Source organism: Phyllobates terribilis, unplaced genomic scaffold, assembly GCF_046119375.1.
Source record: "Phyllobates terribilis strain yellow unplaced genomic scaffold, ASM4611937v1 Scaffold_285__1_contigs__length_2463970, whole genome shotgun sequence".
Taxonomy (NCBI): Eukaryota; Metazoa; Chordata; class Amphibia; order Anura; family Dendrobatidae; genus Phyllobates; species Phyllobates terribilis.
The window spans coordinates 924,978-946,736 of NW_027363045.1; the positions used below are offsets into that span (position 1 = coordinate 924,978).

Below are 21,759 nucleotides of genomic sequence, written 5' to 3' on the forward strand. Positions count from 1 at the left end.
GGAGCCGGATCTGGATAGGGGTAGTAGTCCTTGTGGCGGTGACCCGGTCCGTGCCCAGGGTGGTCAAACTAAGTGTGTGGCAGTCTTTGTAGATGTTGTTTAAGTGTCGACTACGCCACCCGTTGATTGCGGCTATGAGGCCGCCGCTGCAGAGCAGACCGCTGAGGCCGGTGGTAGGATTGTGCAGCAAGGATGGTATAACCCCCAACGGGAGGGGTATGGCCTCAGGGCAGCAGATGTAGAAGATGGTGGTTGTGATGGTGCAGCAAGGAAGCTCAGAGACATGCGATGCAGTTTCAGGGTTTTTACTCACAGGTGTTGCTCCGGTCACTCCGGCCTTGAGTGACCACCCGAGCCGTGCTGCGTCCACCAGGTGTGGGACTCGGCCAACTCCCAGGCAGTCCAGAGCGTGGTCCTGAGCTCCCCTCTCTTCCTTCCTACTGGCCGTTCCCACCAGGGATCCACCTTTGTCCGGCTCCCTCGGGCCTCTTGGTGGTAAAACCTTCTCTGGCTTTCCTGACCCTATTCGTGGTGTGCCTTCCTGGTGGATGTGGTGAGGGTCGTGCCAAAACTTGACCACGACCTCCGGTTCCTGGCTGAGGATCATTAGCCTCCACCAGTTTGGGATCCGGTACCCTGATCTGCCAACCCTTCACCCGTTAACTTGTGGGATCTCAGGGTTCCCTCTTGTCCTGCGTCTCTGGGCCTTTCTTCCTCCTCCTCTCCACTACAGGCCTGGCCCTGGAGCTGGGCCCAGCCGGAGCCACAGCTCCCTGTCAGCCCTCCTGGCTGAACTCTCTCTCCGAACTCGCTCTCTCTGTCTCTAGATGGTGCCCACCATATATACTCCCTCTATGTGTGAGCCCAGGTGACTAGCACCCAATGGGCTCCTACCTCTATGCCCAGAGTCCCTCCCCTATCTGCCCCTACACTACTGGGATGTTCCTCCCCCCCTCCCACTCCAGCCAGGGACAGACGCTGTCGTACCTGCACATCTATCTGGTGGGAGTACCGTTGTTCTGTCCCCCGGAAATGGGATGAGTGTAGTGCATGCAGCTATCTGAGCTCAGTCCCACACTCCATCCTTACCCGGAAGTGGAATACCACACCTCTGGCTTGAAGTGCAATACCCCTGTAGCAGCCGAGTCCTCGGGGTGCTACATTCCCCCCTGGTAAATCACAGCACGTCCTCGGGCTGTAAAAGAGTAAAACATACCAAAACATACAAACTTTTTAAAACATACACTAACAGGTAAAACATCATAAACATTATCAGAAAATATAATATGACAGGTAACTTCTTATATATTATTCTAGCAATATAAACTTTTAATATAAAACTTTTTCATATAAAATGTTCTTGATCTTCTGGCCACGGTGCAACTTGTGACCGGGTAAAGTGCCACAGTCACTGGAAGAAAACAGCAGTTCTCCTATAAAACCGGTAGGGGGCGCCTTAGGAAGCGCAACTATTTACAGGGTATGGCCGCTCTCAGTCCTCGGCCAGTGGGGAAAAGGGATGGCTGCTCACAGTCCTCAGCCTGTGGGGATAAGGGATGGCTGCTCACAGTCCTCAGCCTGTGGGGATAGGGAATGGCTGCTCACAGTCCTCAGCCTGGTTAGGGATAGGGACACACAGGTAATAGTTCCACGCTAGTCCCAACGGGGACCACACTTCACTTAGCAGCAATTCACATAACAGTTCTTGTAACAGTTCTCATACCCCGACGGGTAACTATATACAGCTCTTTTGTTTATGCTACTTCCCTTCAGCAGCGGTGTCCTCTCCTTGTCTCCTCCTGAGGGTAATCTTCAGACCCGTCCGGGTTCTCTTGTTCCTCCTCATACCGCAGCTCTTCCTCCGTCAGCCGGTGCACATGAAGGGCGTATGGTCCTTTTGCACACTGATGCCGGGTGAAGGTGACCTCGTCACCCAGGTAAAGGTCACGTCCACGGTGTCCCTCTGGCAGATGGGACTCGACATCCCTGCGGGTAACGAAGACGTCGCCGGGGGTTTTGTGATCCCTGATAAAGCCCCAACCGTGCTCCAGTTGGAACTTGATTACAGTCCTGGTGGCGCGGGGACCGTGGGCTGCACGGGGGTTTCTCTGGGTCCGGCTTTTCTGCTCCGCACTTTGGACCTGCAGCCGCTCCTCGCGGATCCGCCTCTCTCGCCGTTCTTTGTTGAAGACCTCTAGTTGTTGTCGGCAGCACTCCGCACGCTGGGCTGCGGCCGCCCGGGTCTCTTGGGTGAACCCCATGAGGTTTTCACCGGTGGGGTCCCATGCGAACTGCGCCTACTCCAACGGGAGTGGGGTGATCTTGGCGGGTGCCGGAGCCGGGATCAGGGGCTCACACAGGGGCCATTCCTTCCGGAATCGGGGATTGAGGTATTCCGGTGGCCACTCAAAGGGCTGCCCATCCGGGCAAGTATGTTGTGCAAATAGGTCTTCGCCTAGGGGCAGCACTGTGGAGGTTGAGGGCGCGGTGGTGGTAGCGGCGCCCGGATTCACCAGGCCTTGCGACCAGGCCGGTGGCACTCTAAAGGTGAAGGGCACTGTGAAAACGGCGGCACCCGGGGGTACTCGGCCCTGCGACCAGGCCGGTGGCGTTTCCTGCTTGGCCGCGCTCAGGGTTAAGGCGCGTGACGTCACAGGGGGCGTGGTCGCGGCTCCTGCCGCTTGAGGCCTAGTTTGGAGCGGTGGCGGTGCAGCAACGGGCACGGTCGGTGGGATTTCGGGCTCTGCGACGGGGAGCTGGGGCAGGCTTACGGCTACTAGGCTTGGGGTGGTGACGTCCCCTTTACCTGCTTCCATCTCTTCAGCTCCTTCCACGGCGTCGTCTCCGGCCTTCGTCCCTCCTGCACCATCCTCAGAGGCAGACGGACTCCTCGTCCCGGGTGGCGTCCTTTGCTGGCGGGTTCCAGCCTGCAGGGCCATTTCTCTGCTCCACTCTGTCAGCACTTCTTGCTGCACTCGGGCCATCTTCCGAGCCAAGCCCTCCAGCGCGGTCTGTGCATGCCCCCGATCTTTGGGGAGCTGTGCCAGGATCTCCACCAGGCCTTCTGGGTTGGCGGCCTGCAACAGGCTCCTGACCAGAGGGTCGGTGCTGCCTGACTCTCCCTCCATCTCCGGGTGCGATCTCTCCAGACTCCTCCAGGCTGCACCCATCCTCTCTCTTTTGTTCTTGATCCGCCCATCCTGAGGGTGGTCCCGGGGCCACTTGGTGATTGTCAGTTCCAGGGGCAGACCCCTCGCTCTGATGGACATCTCTATCATTGCAGTCTCTGCTGGTGGGGGCGGTCTCCGCTTTTGGCGCTCTTCTGGGACCAGGCCCACGATGGGAGGTGGTCTCTTGCCACCCTCTGGCACGCCCATAATGGCGTCCGCTCTGCCAGGGCGGGAAATCGTCTCAGATGGCGGGAATCGTCTCCTAATGGCGGGAAACTCCGTGGATGGCGGGAAAAGGCTGCAGATGGCGGGCAAACGGCGGGAAACGACCCGAGATGGCGTCCGATGGCGGGGACCCTCCGGAACCGGCGGGAGACTTCTTCTTACAGTAAATATGAACTTTTCTTCAGGCACGCAGTACCCGGTGGTTGCGGGCACGTAATCCTGCCGACTACGCCAAAGTTGACGCGCCCCCTGGGCCATGTTCAAGGGATACCCGGAGCCGGATCTGGATAGGGGTAGTAGTCCTTGTGGCGGTGACCCGGTCCGTGCCCAGGGTGGTCAAACTAAGTGTGTGGCAGTCTTTGTAGATGTTGTTTAAGTGTCGACTACGCCACCCGTTGATTGCGGCTATGAGGCCGCCGCTGCAGAGCAGACCGCTGAGGCCGGTGGTAGGATTGTGCAGCAAGGATGGTATAACCCCCAACGGGAGGGGTATGGCCTCAGGGCAGCAGATGTAGAAGATGGTGGTTGTGATGGTGCAGCAAGGAAGCTCAGAGACATGCGATGCAGTTTCAGGGTTTTTACTCACAGGTGTTGCTCCGGTCACTCCGGCCTTGAGTGACCACCCGAGCCGTGCTGCGTCCACCAGGTGTGGGACTCGGCCAACTCCCAGGCAGTCCAGAGCGTGGTCCTGAGCTCCCCTCTCTTCCTTCCTACTGGCCGTTCCCACCAGGGATCCACCTTTGTCCGGCTCCCTCGGGCCTCTTGGTGGTAAAACCTTCTCTGGCTTTCCTGACCCTATTCGTGGTGTGCCTTCCTGGTGGATGTGGTGAGGGTCGTGCCAAAACTTGACCACGACCTCCGGTTCCTGGCTGAGGATCATTAGCCTCCACCAGTTTGGGATCCGGTACCCTGATCTGCCAACCCTTCACCCGTTAACTTGTGGGATCTCAGGGTTCCCTCTTGTCCTGCGTCTCTGGGCCTTTCTTCCTCCTCCTCTCCACTACAGGCCTGGCCCTGGAGCTGGGCCCAGCCGGAGCCACAGCTCCCTGTCAGCCCTCCTGGCTGAACTCTCTCTCCGAACTCGCTCTCTCTGTCTCTAGATGGTGCCCACCATATATACTCCCTCTATGTGTGAGCCCAGGTGACTAGCACCCAATGGGCTCCTACCTCTACGCCCAGAGTCCCTCCCCTATCTGCCCCTACACTACTGGGATGTTCCTCCCCCCCTCCCACTCCAGCCAGGGACAGACGCTGTCGTACCTGCACATCTATCTGGTGGGAGTACCGTTGTTCTGTCCCCCGGAAATGGGATGAGTGTAGTGCATGCAGCTATCTGAGCTCAGTCCCACACTCCATCCTTACCCGGGAGTGGAATACCACACCTCTGGCTTGAGGTGCAATACCCCTGTAGCAGCCGAGTCCTCGGGGTGCTACATACCAATACTCCTGCTTCTCGTCCACATTCTCCTCTTTGTGGAGAATGGATTTGGCTCTTGGAAATGAATGGATGAAAGGGTCTTATATCTGACATCAGCTCCTGCCCAGAGCGCTATCCCATCATTCTCCTCTGTGTCTCCCTAAGCTTAATCTCCCAATGCAGTACAGACCCACAGGGAAATTAACCCCTTTTTGGTTGCAAGTTATAGACCTTAAGGGGAAAATTGATGGGAAACTAAAGGAGTATCTTGTGATTAATAAAAATACAACTTCCATTTTCTATGTATGGGAAGCCATGAAGGCCGACCTTAGAGGAATATTTATAACAGAAATCTCAGCAGCTGAATCCCAGACTAAGCAGCAGGATCAATTGGTGTTTTAGGAATTGGGAGATGCAGAGAGTGCGATGATTACTGATCCAACGCCGACTGCGCAAAACAGGCTGAAAGCAGCTCAGGACCTGCTGAATCAGGGAACATTGCAGCTGCAGGAAGGAAGAAGATGTTTCATAAGATGCAATATTGTGAAGAGGGGGATAAAGCAGGTCACTTATATCTGTGATAGCTGCCGCCCAGAGGGACTCCGCCTTTATATCCAGTGTAATGCAGCAGCTTGCTAGCATTACTGTAAATGGTCCAGGATGTGTTTTACCTGACCATGTACCTTCCCCTTTAACTGACTGGTCACATGACTGTGACATCACACAGGTCCTGTATGCACAGTAAAGGTCTGTACACATGACTGGGATAGCACACAGGACCTATACACACAGCTGACTGATCACAGGACTGTGACATCAGCAAGGTCCTGTCAGTATGTGTGTGTGTGCACAGGATATATAAACCCTGGTAATTTGAGACAGGTGTGTTCGGTGTGAGGCGTGAGGCCTGTTCCCGTGTGTGTGGGACACCGTTTGTGAGAGGCCTAGTGAGGCCGAGTGAAGCCTGGCAGCCTGAAAGGCAAAGACTGGATCCTGTGTGGATGCTAGTGGCCTTGGAAGGCAGAGGCTTGAGGAAGAGTCCTGAAAGGCAGAGCCTGGATCTTGTGTGGATGTCAGTGGCCTTTGAGGGGACGACGGCTGGAGACCCCTACCTGGGAAGCCACAAAGCCACAGTGGTGGCGGAGTAACGGACTGAGACAGCTAAACCCGGTAAAGGTAATACCCTGTGTTATATGGACATTAATATGGACATTGCTATTTTATTACCTTGCTGAAGGCTGTTACTTGGGCCACTTGGGCCTGTCTGCTACTTGAGAGACTCCCGGATGTTAAGTGTGTAAACATGCCGGTGGCGGACTAAGATGAACTGTGTGAACTGTGGTTTATGAAGTAATAAACTGCTGAGCATTGTTTAAAAACGGAAAGACATTGCACGTGTGCATTGATTGTCGCAGCAAAGCGAGTATTCCCCATTATGATGACTAGTGCTGCCTTACACCAGTCTGCAGACTAGGGAGGGTAATGTGGTACAGTCCACAGTGGACATACTGAAAGTGTTGGAGGAATACTATGCAAAGCTGTATACTTCTCAGGTTCAACGTTCAGAAGAACATACCCAGACCTTCCTAGATAAAGTTCCGCTCCTGGTCCTTTCCTTAGACTCTCAGAATTTATAAGATGAACTACTTGATATAGAAGAGCTAGAATGGGCACTGAGCTCAATGGCCAACGATAAAGCATCGGGAATGGACGGTCCTCCAGTGGAAGTATATAAGAGATATAAGGAAGTATTACTACCAGTGTTATTGGAGGTATACAATTCCAAGGAGGATCATTGTCACATCCATGCACGAAGCCATAATTAGAGTGTTACCTAAACAAGGCAAGGCCCCCAGCTTGCTGGCATCCTAGTGACTCATCTCTCTTTTAACAGTAGATGTCAAACTTCTTGCTAACAGACTCTCAAAAGTAATCTCAATAATACACCCCGATCAGTCTGGGTTTATGCCAAATAAGTCCACAGCGATCAATCGCAGAAGGCTTTATATTGATATACAAGCAAGGACTGATAATATTGGTCAAAGGGTGATCCTGGCTAAGGTCTTTGATAGTGTAGAATGGCCATATTTGTGAGCTACACTGCGGCAGATGGGCTTTGATGACAAATTTATATAATGGGTGCATTTGCTTTATTTGGACTCAAAGGCCAAAATAAGAGCGAATGGCTCTATGGCTAATCGATTTTTGTTGCACAGAGGTTCCAGGAAATGGGTGGCCCCTGTCTCATTGTTTTCAATAGCAACTGAACCTCTTGCGGCAGTAATTAGTAAAATGTCTGAGAACACCAAGGTTACTTACCGGTAGCCGTTTTTTCCTGAACCCATGACAGAACACATAGAGAGAGGGATCCACCCCATCAAGGACAGGAAATAAAGGGCGGTACCTCTTCCTCACTTCAGCTGTTTACAGAGCATTGAGAGGACCTCCCAAAAAGGTTAGACATATAACCAACACCTACAATATATATAACACCCCAAACAGTGCCCACCAGGGTGTGAGAAACAGAAAAACGGGGGGGGGGGGGGGAGACGGACAAGGGTGCTGTCATGAGTTCAGGAAAAACCGGCTACCAGTAAGTAACCTTGGTGTTTTCCCCTCACCCATGACAGCGCACCTTGAGAGAATTTTGGAGAATTATGAGCACCCTATGGAGGGACCACCACCTTAAGTACCCTTCTCCCAAAGGTAAGGTCAGAGGAGGACAGATCCAACCAACAGTGTTTATAGAAGGTGGATGGTGTAGACCGATTAGCAGCTCTACATATCTGATCGATTGAGACGTCTGCCCTCTCCGCCCAGGAGGTTTCTATGGCTCTGGTGGAATGAGCCTTGACATTGTCCGGGGCCGGAACTCCTGTGGACGTATATGCTAAACAAATGGCCTCCCTAAGCCACCTAGAAATGGTACCCTTGGTCACCCCATGACCTTTCCTACTCCCTTGAAAAGCCAGGAACAAGGAATGGTCCTTCCTCCATACACTAGTCATGTTAATGTAATGTAGTAGGGATCTTCTAACGTCTAGGTTATGGAATCTAACTTCCCCAGTGTTTTTCGGATTGCTGCAAAACGAGAGTAGTGCAATCTCCTGGTTACAGTGGAATCTAGATACCACTTTGGGAAGATATGCTGGATCTGGACGCAAGGTGACTATCATCATAAATTTGCGTGTACGGAGGATCAACCGAAAGGGCCTGCAGGTCACCCACCCTACGGGCTGATGTTAAGGCCACTAAGAGGATGGTCTTAAGGGTGAGTCTTTGGAGAGACGTCCTGTAGGGGCTCGAACGGATCACTGGTAAGTGCGTTCAAGACAAAATTCAGGTCCCAGGAAGGAATTGTAAGGGACCGAACTGGTCTGGCTCTGGCACAGGATTTGATAAATCTAAAGACCCACCTGTTCCCAGCCAAGTTACAATTATAGAGCGCCCCCAAGGCAGACACCTGAACTTTAAGAGTCCCCGTGGCTAGACCCAGGTCATGCCCCTTTTGCAGACACTCCAGGATTCCTTTGATTGGAAGCTTATCTGTTATAAATTTTAGTCATTATTGGTTTCCTACTACCCAGCAGGGTAGAGACTAACCCTGGTGAAAACCCCTTGTTACTTAGTAGTGACCTCTCAAATTCCACGCCGCTAGATGGAATCCTCTGGCTTGGAATACTGGTCCCTGAATGAGAAGTTCCGGCCTCTCTGGTAGAACCCAGGGATCTGAAACCGACATTAGTGGAAGCAGGGAGAACCAAGGCCTCTTGGGCCAAAAAGGGGCTATAAGATGTAACGGGTCTGGGAGGCGGAACCTCTGGGCTACTATACAAGGGAGCGGTCCTTGTAAGGGAGCGGGTGGCGACCAGGCAGGCAGTCACAGCAGGTGACCGGGACAGTCTCTGGGTGTACGGGCAGGAGGTCACGGCAAGTGATCAGGGCAGTCTCTGGAAGAACGGGCTGGAGGACCGATGAACCGAGGCCCTAACTTGTAAGAAGGTATCTTGAGTCGAACATATTTAGATGAGAGCCAGACTTTATCTCCTGGACGAAATTGTGGAGGATCCAGGCGTTTTTTGTCAGCGTGTCTTTTCATACGCTCGGATGACAGAAGGAGTGTGGATCGGGTACTCTCCCATATGGAGGAAAATTTGCTAACGAGAGATTCCGCAGCCGGGTTGTCCACAGAGGTGGAGACAGGAAAAGGAATCCGAGGATGCTGACCAAAGACTACAAAAAACGGGGATTTGGAGGAGGATTCGCTCTCGTGATTATTATAAGAGAACTCGGCCCATGGTAGGAGATCCACCCAGTCAGAATGGTGGGCATTAACGAAGTGCCGGAGGTAACTGGTCAGGTTCTGATTGATCCGCTCCACTTGACCATTGGACTGTGGGTGGTAAGCGGAAGAGAAGTCCAGGGTGACGTCTAGTAGTTTACAAGTGGCTCTCCAGAAACGTGAGGTGAACTGTACCCCACGATCCGACACGATGTGGAGGGGCAGGCCATGAAGACGGAAGATGTGGCGGATAAAGTCTTTAGCCAGCTCGGGTGCAGACGGAAGGCCTGGCAGGGGAATAAAGTGAGCCATCTTGGAAAAGCGGTCAGCGACCACCCAAATGACCGTACAACCGGCAGAGACGGGGAGATCAGTTATAAAGTCCATTGCTATATGCTGCCAGGGGGCAGCAGGTACAGGAAGCGGAAGGAGGCGTCCGGCTGGCAGATGTCTCGGGACTTTGTTGCGGGCGCAGGACACACAGGCAGAAACAAAGTCTATTATGTCCTTGTGCAGGGTAGGCCACCAGTAGTGCCGGGCAATAAGCTGGAGGGTCTTTTTCTGACCGGCGTGGCCAGCTAGTTTAGACGAATGGCCCCAGTGTAGGATCTTCTCCCGATCAGGTACTGAAACAAACGTCTTACCGGGAGGGAGACGATTTAGACTCACGGGAGCCACCTGCATTACTCTGGCGGGATCGATGATATGTTTAGGTTCTTCCTCGAGATCGGACACCAGAAAGGATCGGGACAAGGCGTCTGCTTTGACGTTTTTGTCAGCCGGGCGAAAATGAAGAACAAAATCAAAGCGAGCAAAAAACAAGGACCACCGGGCTTGGCGCGGGTTAAGTCTCTGGGCATGCTGGAGGTAAGCCAAGTTCTTGTGGTCAGTGTAAATTATTACCGGATGAAGAGCCCCCTCGAGTAGGTAACGCCACTCCTCCAACGCCAGCTTGATGGCCAATAACTCTCGGTCTCCTATGGAATAGTTGCGCTCAGAAGAGGAGAAGAGTTTGGAGAAGAAGCCACAAGTTACCATTCTCCCGGAAGATGATTTTTGAGTAAGAACCGCTCCGGCTCCAGAGGAGGAGGCGTCAACTTCCAGGAAGAACTGCTTGTTGCCGTCCGGGCGATGCAGCACCGGGGCGGAAGAGAAGGCCTGTTTTAGGGAAAGAAAGGCCTTACGGGTGAGCGCGGAAATTGGGGCAGTCCGGGAAGAGAAGTGCGGGATGAAGAGGCGGTAATAGTTGGCGAAGCCCAGGAACCGTTGAATAGCCTTCAGCCCCTCTGGTCGGGGCCATTTCTCAATGGCAGACAGTTTCTCAGGATCCATTTGTAGGCCGGTCTGAGAGATAATGTAGCCCAGAAACGGAAGCGAGGTCTGCTCAAAGAGGCACTTCTCAAATTTAGCGTAGAGATGGTTCTGCCTGAGCCTGAGCAGGACCTGACGAACATCCCTCCGGTGAGTCTGGAGATCCGGAGAGAAGACCAAGATGTCGTCCAGGTACACCACTACGCAGGAGTAGAGAAGGTCCCGGAAGATGTCATTGACCAACTCTTGAAAGATGGCAGGAGCGTTACAGAGGCCAAAGGGCATTACCAGATATTCATAGTGGCCATCCCGGGTGTTGAATGCCGTCTTCCATTCATCCCCCTGACGGATACGAACCAGGTTGTACGCCCCACGGAGGTCCAGTTTGGTGAAGATTCTAGCCCCCCTCAGACGATCAAATAACTCCGGAATGAGCGGAAGGGGGTACTTATTCTTCACCGTGATCTGGTTAAGGCCTCTATAGTCTATACAGGGACGGAGAGAGCCGTCCTTCTTTTTGACGAAAAAGAAGCCTGCTCCCGCCGGGGAGGTAGATTTCCGGATGAATCCCCTGGCCAGATTCTCCTCAATATATTCGGACATCGACCGGGTCTCAGCAGCGGATAATGGATAAATACGCCCACGGGGAGGAGAAGTACCAGGTAACAGGTCGATAGGGCAGTCGTATGGTCTATGAGGGGGTAGTGTCTCTGCCTCCTTTTTATTAAAGACATCAGCATAAGACCAATAAGGAATCGGAAGTCCAGGTAGATTAGCTGGGGTAGGAGAAGGACGGACGGGATGAACGGGAACCAGACAGGTCTTATGGCAGCCCTGTCCCCAGCGAAGGACTTCTCCGGTCTGCCAGTCAAGAATGGGTGCATGTTTCTGGAGCCAAGGTAGGCCTAGCAAGAGGGCGTGAGAGAGTCCAGGCAGAACATGGAAGGAGATACTTTCAGAATGCAGCATTCCCACCTGCAGAGTAATGGATTCGGTGATGAGTTGGATGGGGCGTGGTAAGAGCCCCCCATCCACGGCAGCAACAGACAAGGGTACAGCCAGAGGTTTGGTGGGGATGCGGTATTTCTCTACCAGGGACTGTGAAATAAGATTCCCGGCTGCTCCAGAGTCCAGTTGGGCTAGTTCGAAATAACGGTTCTCCCCGTAGACGATTGAAACTGACAACAGCAGGGATGGAGAGGATTTATTCTTGTCTAGGTGGACCTCTCTGAGCGAACCTAGACACAGGCGTTTCCCGACCTCTCCGGGCAGGCACGGATCCGGTGCTCCTTACTGCCACAGTAGAAGCAGGTCCCCTCGGCACGGCGTAAGTCCTGACGGGTCTTGACCATCTTGGTCTGGTCGACCTGCATAGGCTCAGGAGGGTGTACCTGGTTAGAGACAGAAGGAGTGACGGGTTTCTGAAAAGTAGGAGCTAGACGTGGTAACCTCCTCTCACGGGTGACCTCTCTGGCACGCTCCTGGAACCGTAGGTCAATCCGGGTGGCAAGAGTTATTAAGTCATCGAGAGTGGTAGGAATGTCCCGACCGGCAAGTTCATCTTTAATACGGCCGGACAGACCCTCCCAGAAGACGGAAACCAGAGCGTCGTTATCCCAGGCCAGCTCCGAGGCAAGGGTACGGAACCGTATGGCATATTGGCCCACGGTGAGACTTTCCTGACGGAGGCGTAGCAACGATGATGCGGATGAGGTCTTCCGTCCGGGTTCGTCGAAGACTTTCCGGAAGGCCGTGAGAAAAGCAGGCAAGTTGGACACCAGGGGGTCTCCTCTCTCCCATAGAGGATTTAGCCAGGCCAGGGCCTCCCCGGTGAGATGGGACATGATGAATGCAATTTTGGCTCGGTCGGAGTTAAACTGGTGGGACAATAGTTCAAAGTGCAGGGTGCACTGATTTATGAAGCCCCGAGCCTGGGCTGAGTCGCCTCCGAAGCGAGGAGGTGCAGAAAGCCGAGGTCCGGGGTAGGATATCATGGTGTTAGTGGACAGCGGAGCTGCCGGATTGCGAGACATGGCACTGGCGGAGGTTGTTGGTGGAACAGTCAGAGTGTCCAGGCGAGTATTGACATTCCGCAGGTGACCCAGGATGGACTCCTGTTGGGACCTTTGACGGGACAGTTCATGACACAGGTCCGAGAGCGAGGGAGCTTGGGTGCCACCGGGTTCCATGGCCCGAGCAAACTGTAACGGGTCTGGGAGGCGGAACCTCTGGGCTACTATACAAGGGAGCGGTCCTTGTAAGGGAGCGGGTGGCGACCAGGCAGGCAGTCACAGCAGGTGACCGGGACAGTCTCTGGGTGTACGGGCAGGAGGTCACGGCAAGTGATCAGGGCAGTCTCTGGAAGAACGGGCTGGAGGTCACGGCAAGTGACCGGGGCAGTCTCTAGGTAAAGGGTAGGTACGACCTGTGATGGCTGAACCTCCAGGTAGGCTAGCAAGGCAGATGGAGGATGTGTGCTCCCAGGTGAGCAAGCGAGAGTCTCTGGAATAGCAGGTGGTCACAGCACGTGACGGCGGAGCCTCCAGGTAGGCAAGCAGGCAGGTAGCGGAGAAGCGCTCCCAGGTGAGCGGGCAAGAGTCTCTGGAATAGCTGGTGGTCCCAGCACGTGACAGCGGAACCCCCGGGCAGGCAAGCAGGCAGGTAGTGGAGAAGCGCTCCCAGGTGAGCGGGCAAGAGTCTGGAATAGCTGGTGGTCACAGCACGTGACAGCGGAGCCTCCGGGCAGGCAAGCAGGCAGGTAGCGGAGAAGCGCTCCCAGGTGAGCGGGCAAGCTGGTCCATAGACAGACTGACCGGAGTTGTAAGGCAGACCGTCGGACCTCAGGCAAGCAGGCAGGTGGCTGAAGTGCGCTCCCAGGTGAGCAGGCAAGTTGGTCCTTAGACAGACTGACCGGAGTTGTAAGGCAGACCGTCGGACCTCAGGCAGGCAGGCAGGTAACAGGAAATCAGGCAGGATTAGGACAGCAAGCTGGCAGGAATCTGGCAGGTAACTGGCAACGGGACCTGAGGGCTGAAGCAGAGTAGAACGGTGCAACAACATTGCTCGGGCACCTCCATTTTGGAGGAGGTGCCTTATATATGGTAAAGTCCTCCGGCCATTGGCCGGGGACTCCTTAGGACGGCGCGCGCGGCCCCTTTAAGAGGGAGGGAGGGCGCGCGCCCTAAGCACAGTGGCCGGGAAGGAGCGCGCGCTGCCAGCAGAGCGGGAGAGGGACGCCGGGCACGGAGCAGAGCGGTGAGGGGAACAGCGTCCCTGCCTAGCAGAGGGCAGGGACGCCGGCGCTACATAAGAATTACCATTGCGCCATCCTCTTGAATCTTCCTCACCACTGCTGGAACCATTACTAACGGGGGAAAGGCATAGGCCTTCCTGAACTTCCAATGAATCTGGAGGGCATCTACAGCATGGGGATTTTCTGCTGGGTTTAAGGAACAGAATCTGTCTACTTTCCTGTTTGCTCTTGAGCTGAACAGATCTTTGTCTAGTTGTCCCCATAACTGGACAATCTGTCGGAAGACCCCCGGGTTTAAGCTCCACTCCCCCTGTTTTAGGGTGTGGCGGCTGATAAAATGTGCCCTTGCATTTTCCACCCTGCTTATGTGAAGGGCACTGAGAGATGGGAGATATTGCTCTGCCAGATGTAGGATTCTGTCTGCCACAGCCATCAGAGAGCGTGACCTTGTTCCCCCCTGGTGATTTACATAGGCTACTGTTGTCCGGTTGTCAGACCTGACCTGGACATGGTGACCCTGAATGTGAGGAAGGAAGCCTATCAGGGATTTCTCCGCTGCCCAAAGTTCTTTTAAGTTTGAGGATGCCCCCATTTCGAGGTATGCCCAGTGACCCTGTACTGAGAGCTCTGCTAGATGACACCCCCCCATTCGGAGCCGCTCACATCGGTTGTAATCACCAGATCTACTGGTCTGGACCACTGTACACCTGAGGTCAGATTTTCCCTGTCTGTCCACCATGAAAGGGAATCTACAGCTTCTAGGGAGAGAGAGAACTTCCTTTCTAAATGCCCATTGAAGGACCTCTGCACTGACAGGACCTCCCACTAAAGAAGTCTCATATGCCCTTGAGCCCATCTGACTGCTGGGAGCCCAGGAGAGACATTGCTTCTCTTAGGGACATCACTGGAGACCGCATGGCTTTCAAGACTAAATTGATTACTTTGCGGACCTTGTATTCTGGGAGGAATCAGGCTTGGAGACGAGAATCCAGGATTAGACCTAGAAAGATATGAGTCCTTGAGGGGATTAATTTTGACTTTTGGGTATTTACCAACCATCCTAGCTGTTGCAACACCACCATGACTTCTAGAAGTTGACTGGAGCAATGGACTTCTGATTTCCCTATTACCAAAAAGTCGTCTAAATAGGTAACGATCACTACGTTTTTGATTTGTAGAAAGGCTGTTACTTCCGCTATTAATTTTGTGAATATTCTCGGGGCTATGGAGAGGCCGAAGGGTAGGGCAGTAAACTGAAAATGCCTCAGTTCTTTCTGAATGAACAGGGCTACTCTCAGATATTTCTGGTAGTCTGGATGAATTGGGACGTGATAATATGCGTCCTTCAAGTCTATTACTGTCATAAAGCAGTCATGGTGCAAGAGCTTCACTGCCGAGCTCACTGACTCCATCTTGAAAGTCTGGTTCTCTATCAACTGGTTTAGACTCCTGAGGTTGATGATGGTCCTTAAGGACCCATTGTTTTTTTTTTTATCATGAACAGAGGGGAATAGAATCCCTTCTTCCTTTGTGGTATCGGAACTTCGAGAAGGACCCGTTTCGTTTCCCTACTAGCCCCAATATTTCTGACTCCAGAGCTATCTGTTCTTCCTGGACCTTCCTCTTGGGGGTAATCATAAAGGTCCGGCGAGGAATCTGGCTGAACAGTATCTTCAGGCCACCACTCAGAATATTCAGAATCCAGGGGCTTGATGTAATGGCTTCCCAAGCTGGAATAAAGTGGGAAAGCTTCCCCCCTACCTCCAGCCTGGCGTCATTGGGAAGATTTTTTTGTATTGGAGGACGGTCCTCCAAACATATAGCCTGACTCTTTCTTGGACCCCCATCTTCTCCTGTCTCCTGGAGGGTGACCCTGATTTAAATTTTCTCCTCCGAAAACTAAACCTTTTTGAGTCCCCTGAAAATCCTGGGAACCCTTTGTTATTATCCCTCGGTTTTTCTAAAAGGTCATCCAGCTTCTGGCCAAACAGGAGTCTGCCGTCACACGGGAGGGAACATAATTTATGTTTGGATTGTAGGTCACCTGGACAACTCTTGAGCCACAAGGCCCGTCTGGCAGTATTAGATAGATTTGCTGATCTAGCCGAGAGTCTGAGTCCGCTGAAGAGTCTGCCAGGAAGACTGATGCTGCCTGCATTAGGGGCAGATTTGAAAGGATTCCATCCCTAGGGATCTTTTTATCCCTAAGTTGGTCTTCCAATTGTTGGAGCCACACCATGAGAGACCTTGCCAGCTACCTCAGGCTTCAGGCCTCCTGCTGCAGCTTCCCAAGTGTGACGTAGAAAGGAGTCAGCCTTTTTATCAAGGGCTTACTTTAGGACGCCTGAATCCTCCAAGGGTAGGGAAGATTTTTTTGGATGACCAGGCTACAGCCCCATCAACTTTGGGGATTTTATCCCAAGGCTCAGAGTCCTTCTCCTCAAAGGGGTACCTTCTTTTAGAGAAGGAGGGGAAGGCCCCTTATCTCTCTGGTTTCTTCCACTCTCTGTCAATAAGGCCCTGAATTTTACTGTTTACCGGAAAGGAGCGTCTCTTTTTTTCTCCAAGGCCCGCAAACATAATGTCTTCCAGGGATTTGGATGCTTTCTCCTCCCCCAGACCCATGGTTGATCTGACTGATTTGGCCAGTTTGTCCGTACCCTCGATGGGGAAGCAGGGTCTACTGTTATCGATGAGGAAGAGGATGATGAAATCACTCAGCCATAGATCCTCGGACTGGGATGAATCAGAATTGGAGGAGACATCTTTATGGGATCTTTTCTTCCCTCCAAACAACCCCTTCAGGGACCCTTGAACCTCTGCGTGGACTATGGATTTCAGATTGGATGCGAAATCCAGAGAATTTTCTGCTATGGTTTTATTAATGCAGTTCGGGCATAGCTGTTTTTGCAAATCTATGGGAAGGAAAGTTTGGCATAGGGCACAAATCCTGTGCTTTTGCTTGGCGCTACTCTTCTTAGGATCCTACAGAAGGACTCACATATGAGACTTCCCATTACTAAAAGGGTGACATTCACGAAGATCACTCACCCCTGAAGTCACAAACGGGTACCGGATTCGGAGGCTGTAGTGGAACACGCGATGATTCCTTTCTGGATGGTCCAGAGGTGTTTGATACCTTGCTCCTGCGGCTGCCACTGCGATTGCTCGAGCGGCTGTCTGTGTGAGAGGCGTCCGTCTACCTCTTCCTGTTATGCACACGCCTGGACTGACTGGCGTGTGCGTGATTAGTGATCCCACTGTACCATGAACCGGGGAGTGCCTGGAGGTGCGTAACTAAGTATCAACCCGATCTGACCAAGGTCGCACGTCGGCTCAGTCGACTCCGTGCACCAGGGTGGAACCGAGCAGAGGGACCAGGTGCTACTCCAGGTCAGACCCCGGACACGGCTGTTGACCCACACCGGGGAATGCAGGAACAGGCAGGTTAGGCTGGCATACAGACAGGTGGGTATTGGCAGGCACGACTGGTATGCAGACAGGTGGGCACTGATAAGCACGGCTGGTATGCAGATGGGGGGGTACTGGCAAGCACGGCTGGAGTGCAGACAGGGAGGTACTGGCAGGCACGGCTGGCGTGCAGACAGGGAGGTACTAGCAGGTTGGAGCGCAGGCTGGATAGGGTCCAGTACAGACTGGGATACAGGAACAGAACCGCAGATGCGGTAGACTAGCAGAGTAAAGCGAAATCGCCAGAGCGGAGGACAAGGCTGAGCAGAGCGAAACCGCTGGTGCGGTGAGCAAGTAAAGCAGAGCGAAACCGCAGGTGCGGTGGACAAGGTAGAGCAGATCGAAACTGCCGGAGCGGTGGACTAGGCAGAGCAGGAAGGAACCGCCAGAGCGGTGGACAAGGCAGAGCAGAGCGAAACCGCAGGTGCGGTGAGCAAGGCTGAGCAGAGCGAAACCGCCCGAGCGGTGGACAAGGCAGAGTAGAGAGGAACCGCCGGAGCGGTGGACAAGGCAGAGCAGAGAGAAACCGCCGGAGCGGTGAGCAAGCAGGGCAGAGCGAAACCGCCAGAGCGGTAAACAAGGTAGAGCGGAGCAAAACCGCCGGAGCGGTGGACAAGGCAGGGCAGAGCGAAACCGCCGGAGCGGTGGGCAAGGCAGAGCAGAGAGAAACTGCCAGAGCGGTGGACAAGGCAGAGCAGAACGAAACCGCAGGAGTGGTGGGCAAGACAGAGCAGAGAGCAGAGAGAAACCGCCAGAGCGGTGGACAAGGCAGAGATGACAGGGCTCTGTTCACATGGAACAGACTGGAAGGGACAAGCAGAACCATATACGCACAAGGTACTTACAATGAAGTAGCGAGTGGACTACAAACAGAAGTACAGAGACAACGAGTTGGAGTTAGGTGCAGGTTCAGACACTGCAGGAACAGGGAAGGTACGGACATAGAGACAAACAGGTAACAGGCTAGGAGACAGTTCAGACAGGAACTGACACTGCAACGAGATACAGGAACGAGCCTGGGTATACTTAAAAAACCTGGAGAATGTCTCTGCATTAGGTAATCCTCTGACAATGTTAAGAGGGATCCCATGTACTCTTACTTTATGCGAATTAAAAAACCTGGAGAATGTCTCTGCATTAGGTAATCCTCTGACAAAGGAACAAAATGAGCCCGTTTAATGAATCAGTCAATGACCACCCAAAGACAGTCTTCCCACCAGGCAGAGGCAAATCCGTGATGAAATCCATGGACAGATGAGTTCACTGTCTTTCTGGAATTGCAATGGAGCCAATACTCCACCTGGACTGTTATGACAAACTTTAGCATGTGCGCAAACTACACAAGCAGATACAAAATCTTTAATATAATTATTCATAGATGGCCAGCAAAAAAGCCTAATAATAGCTTTCTGCTTAGCTGTGAACCGCGGATGACCACTCATGATTAAATCATGAAACTCTTGCAACAGACGCAATCTTAGGTACACAACTACAAATAATTTGGACCTAGGCGTGGCGAAAGGAGCAAACGATTGGACTTTACGGATCTCAGCTTCAACCTCCAACGATATCACAGAAACCACAATGCCCTCAGGGAGAATGGAGGTTTTGGAGAAGAAACAGAACTAAAACTGCTTGGACCTCGGCCTGAAAGTGATAGAGAAATTGAATCTAGAGAAAAATAAGGACCCTCTGGCCTGTCTAGGAGTTAGCCATTTAGCTGATTCAATAAACGCTAAATTCTTCTGGTCAGTGACCACAGTGATTTGATGAACTTCTCCCTCCAGAAAATGTCTTAAAACCTTAAAGGCTAATTTAACAACGAGTAACTCACAATTCCCAACAGCATAATTTCTTTCAGCAGATGAAAATTTTCTTAATAAAAAAACACATGGCCACAAATTGGTCAGAGTCTCGGAACATAAAACGGCCCCTACCCCGACCTCCGAAACATCCACCTCCACAATGAATGGTTCTTGGAGATGGGGTTGGATTAGAACAGGAGCAGACAAACACTCCTTCAATTTATCAAAAGCCCCAATAGCATCCGGTGGCCAAACCTTGAGATCTGCCACCTTACGTGTGACGTCAGTAATCTGAGAAAAAAAAACTAAAGAATTTCCTATAATAGTTGGAGAATCCTACAAAATGTTGCAACACTTTCAGGTCACTAGGTTGGACCCAATCTATTATGGCTTTCACCTTCCCAGGATCCATCGTAAACCCATCAGCCGATAAAATGACCCGGGAATGAAACTTTCTGAACAGAAAAAAAAACATTTCTCAATTTCAGCAAAGAAAGAAAGAATTCTCCCTCAATCTTTCTAAAACAACACGGACATGTTCCTGGTGAGAATCCAAATTAGGAGAGAAAATTCTCTATCATCAAGATAAATCACAAGAAATCTCCCAAAGTAATCAGAGAAATATCATTCAGAGAGTTGTGAAATTCTGTTGGTGCATTGGAGAATCCAAATGGCAGAACGAGATTATCGAATAAAGCCTCTGCTCCGTACAGATCGTACACACATAGCTCCGCTCCTTACACGTCGTACACACATGGCTCCACTCCGCATGCCTCGTACACACGTGGCTCCGCTCTGTACACCTTGTACACACGCGGCTCCGCTCCGTACACCTCGTACACGCGCGGCTCCGCTTCGTACACATCGTACACGCGCGGCTCCGCTTCGTACACGTCGTACACGCGCGGCTCAGCTCCGTACACGTCGTACACGCGCTGCTCAGCTCCGCACACGTCGTACACGCGCGGCTCAGCTCCGTACACGTCGTACACGCGCGGCTCCGCTCCCTACGCCTCGTACAAGCACGGCTCCGCTCCATACGCCTCGTACACGCACGGCTCCGCTCCGTACGCCTCCTACACACGCGGCTCCGCTCCGTACGCCTCGTACACATGCGGCTCCGCTCCGTACACCTCGTACACACGTGGCTCCGCTCCGTACACCTCGTACACACACGGCTCCGCTCCGTACACCTCGTACACACGCTGCTCCGCTCCGTACACCTCGTACACACGCTGCTCCGCTCCGTACACCTCGTACACACGCGGCTCTGCTCCGTACACCTCGTACACACGCGGCTCTGCTCCGTACACCTCGTACACGCACGGCTCCGCTCCGTACACACACGGCTCCGCTCCGTACACCTCGTACACACGCGGCTCCGCTCCGTACACCTCGTACACGCGCGGCTCCGCTACGTACGCCTCGTACACACGCGGCTCTGCTCCGTACGCCTCGTACACGCGCAGCTCCGCTCCGTACACCTCGTAGACACACGGCTCTGCTCCGTACACCTCGTACACACGCGGCTCTGCTCCGTACACCTCGTACACACACGGCTCTGCTCCGTACGCCTCGTACACGCGCGGCTCCGCTACGTACGCCTCGTACACACGCGGCTCTGCTCCGTACGCCTCGTACACGCGCGGCTCCACTCCGTACACCTCGTACACTTGGGTCCGCTCCGCACGCTCATCCAGCACAAACTGCAGCTCATCCAGCACCATGACAACCAGCACAGCAGAGTCCTGCATCCACTGAGGCCCCTGATCATGTGACCCCTGACTCCTCCCCTCCTGTGACCTCATCACAGCTCCTGTGCGCACAGAGCAGCCATATATGTGGTGGCGGCTCTGCAGGTGGAGGTATGTGGAGACCCCCATTACTGGGCGCAGGGGGCATTAACCCCTTCAGCACGGAGACTCTTTTGGGGTCTTGTGTTGCCCCTTTATAAGAATCATAAGGTTTTTGTTCTGTTTCCTGTAATAGATACATACGACCCAACTATGGAGACAGGAAGGGAGGAAACAGATTGTTCTCATAGTACAGGACCCCTTTACTGGCCCCACAGTGTAATGCCCCCATTATACCCCTTATACAGGATGTGTAATGCCCCCATTATACCCCTTATACAGGATGTATGATGCCCCCCACACAGTGTAATGCCCCCATTACGCCCCTTATGCAGTGTGTAATGCCCCCATTATGCCCCTTATGCAGGATGTGTGATGCCCCCACAGTGTAATGCCCCATTATGCCCCTTATGCAGTATGTATGATGCCCCCACACATTGTAATGCCCCCATTATGCCCCATATACAGTGTGTATGATGCCCCCACACAGTGTAATGCCCCCATTATGCCCCTTATGCAGTATGTATGATGCCCCCACACAGTGTAATGCCCCCATTATGCCCCTTATGCAGTGTGTATGATGCCCCCATTATGCCCCTTATGCAGGATGTATGATGCCCCCACACAGTGTAATGCCCCTTATGCAGTATGTATGATGCCCCCACACAGTGTAATGCCCCCATTATGCCCCTTATGCAGTGTGTATGATGCCCCCACAGTGTAATACCCCCATTATGCCCCTTATGCAGTATGTATGATGCCCCCACACAGTGTAATGCCCCCATTATTCCTCTTATTCAGTATGTATGATGCCCCCACACAGTGTAATGCCCCCATTATGCCCCTTATGCAGGATGTATGATGCCCCCACACAGTGTAATGCCCCCATTATGCCCCTTATTCAGGATGTATGATGCCCCCACAGTGTAATGCCCCCATTATGCCCCTTATGCAGTATGTATGATGCCCCCA

General features: G+C 52.9%; 2 protein-coding genes across 2 annotated transcripts in view; one reads left to right on the forward strand and one right to left on the reverse strand.

The window, feature by feature from the left end:
* LOC141220371 (uncharacterized) overlaps nt 1–21,759 on the reverse strand; it is a 324,060-nt gene that overhangs the window by 78,851 nt on the left and 223,450 nt on the right. The gene's annotated exons all lie outside the window — the stretch shown is intronic.
* Nucleotides 20,729–21,759, forward strand: part of LOC141220366 (gastrula zinc finger protein XlCGF53.1-like) — a 28,869-nt gene continuing 27,838 nt past the window's right edge. The window contains exon 1 of the mRNA XM_073666288.1: nt 20,729–20,799. Coding sequence (XP_073522389.1) covers nt 20,774–20,799 — 26 coding nt within the window. The 5' untranslated portion in view covers nt 20,729–20,773. The remainder of the gene's footprint in view (nt 20,800–21,759) is intronic.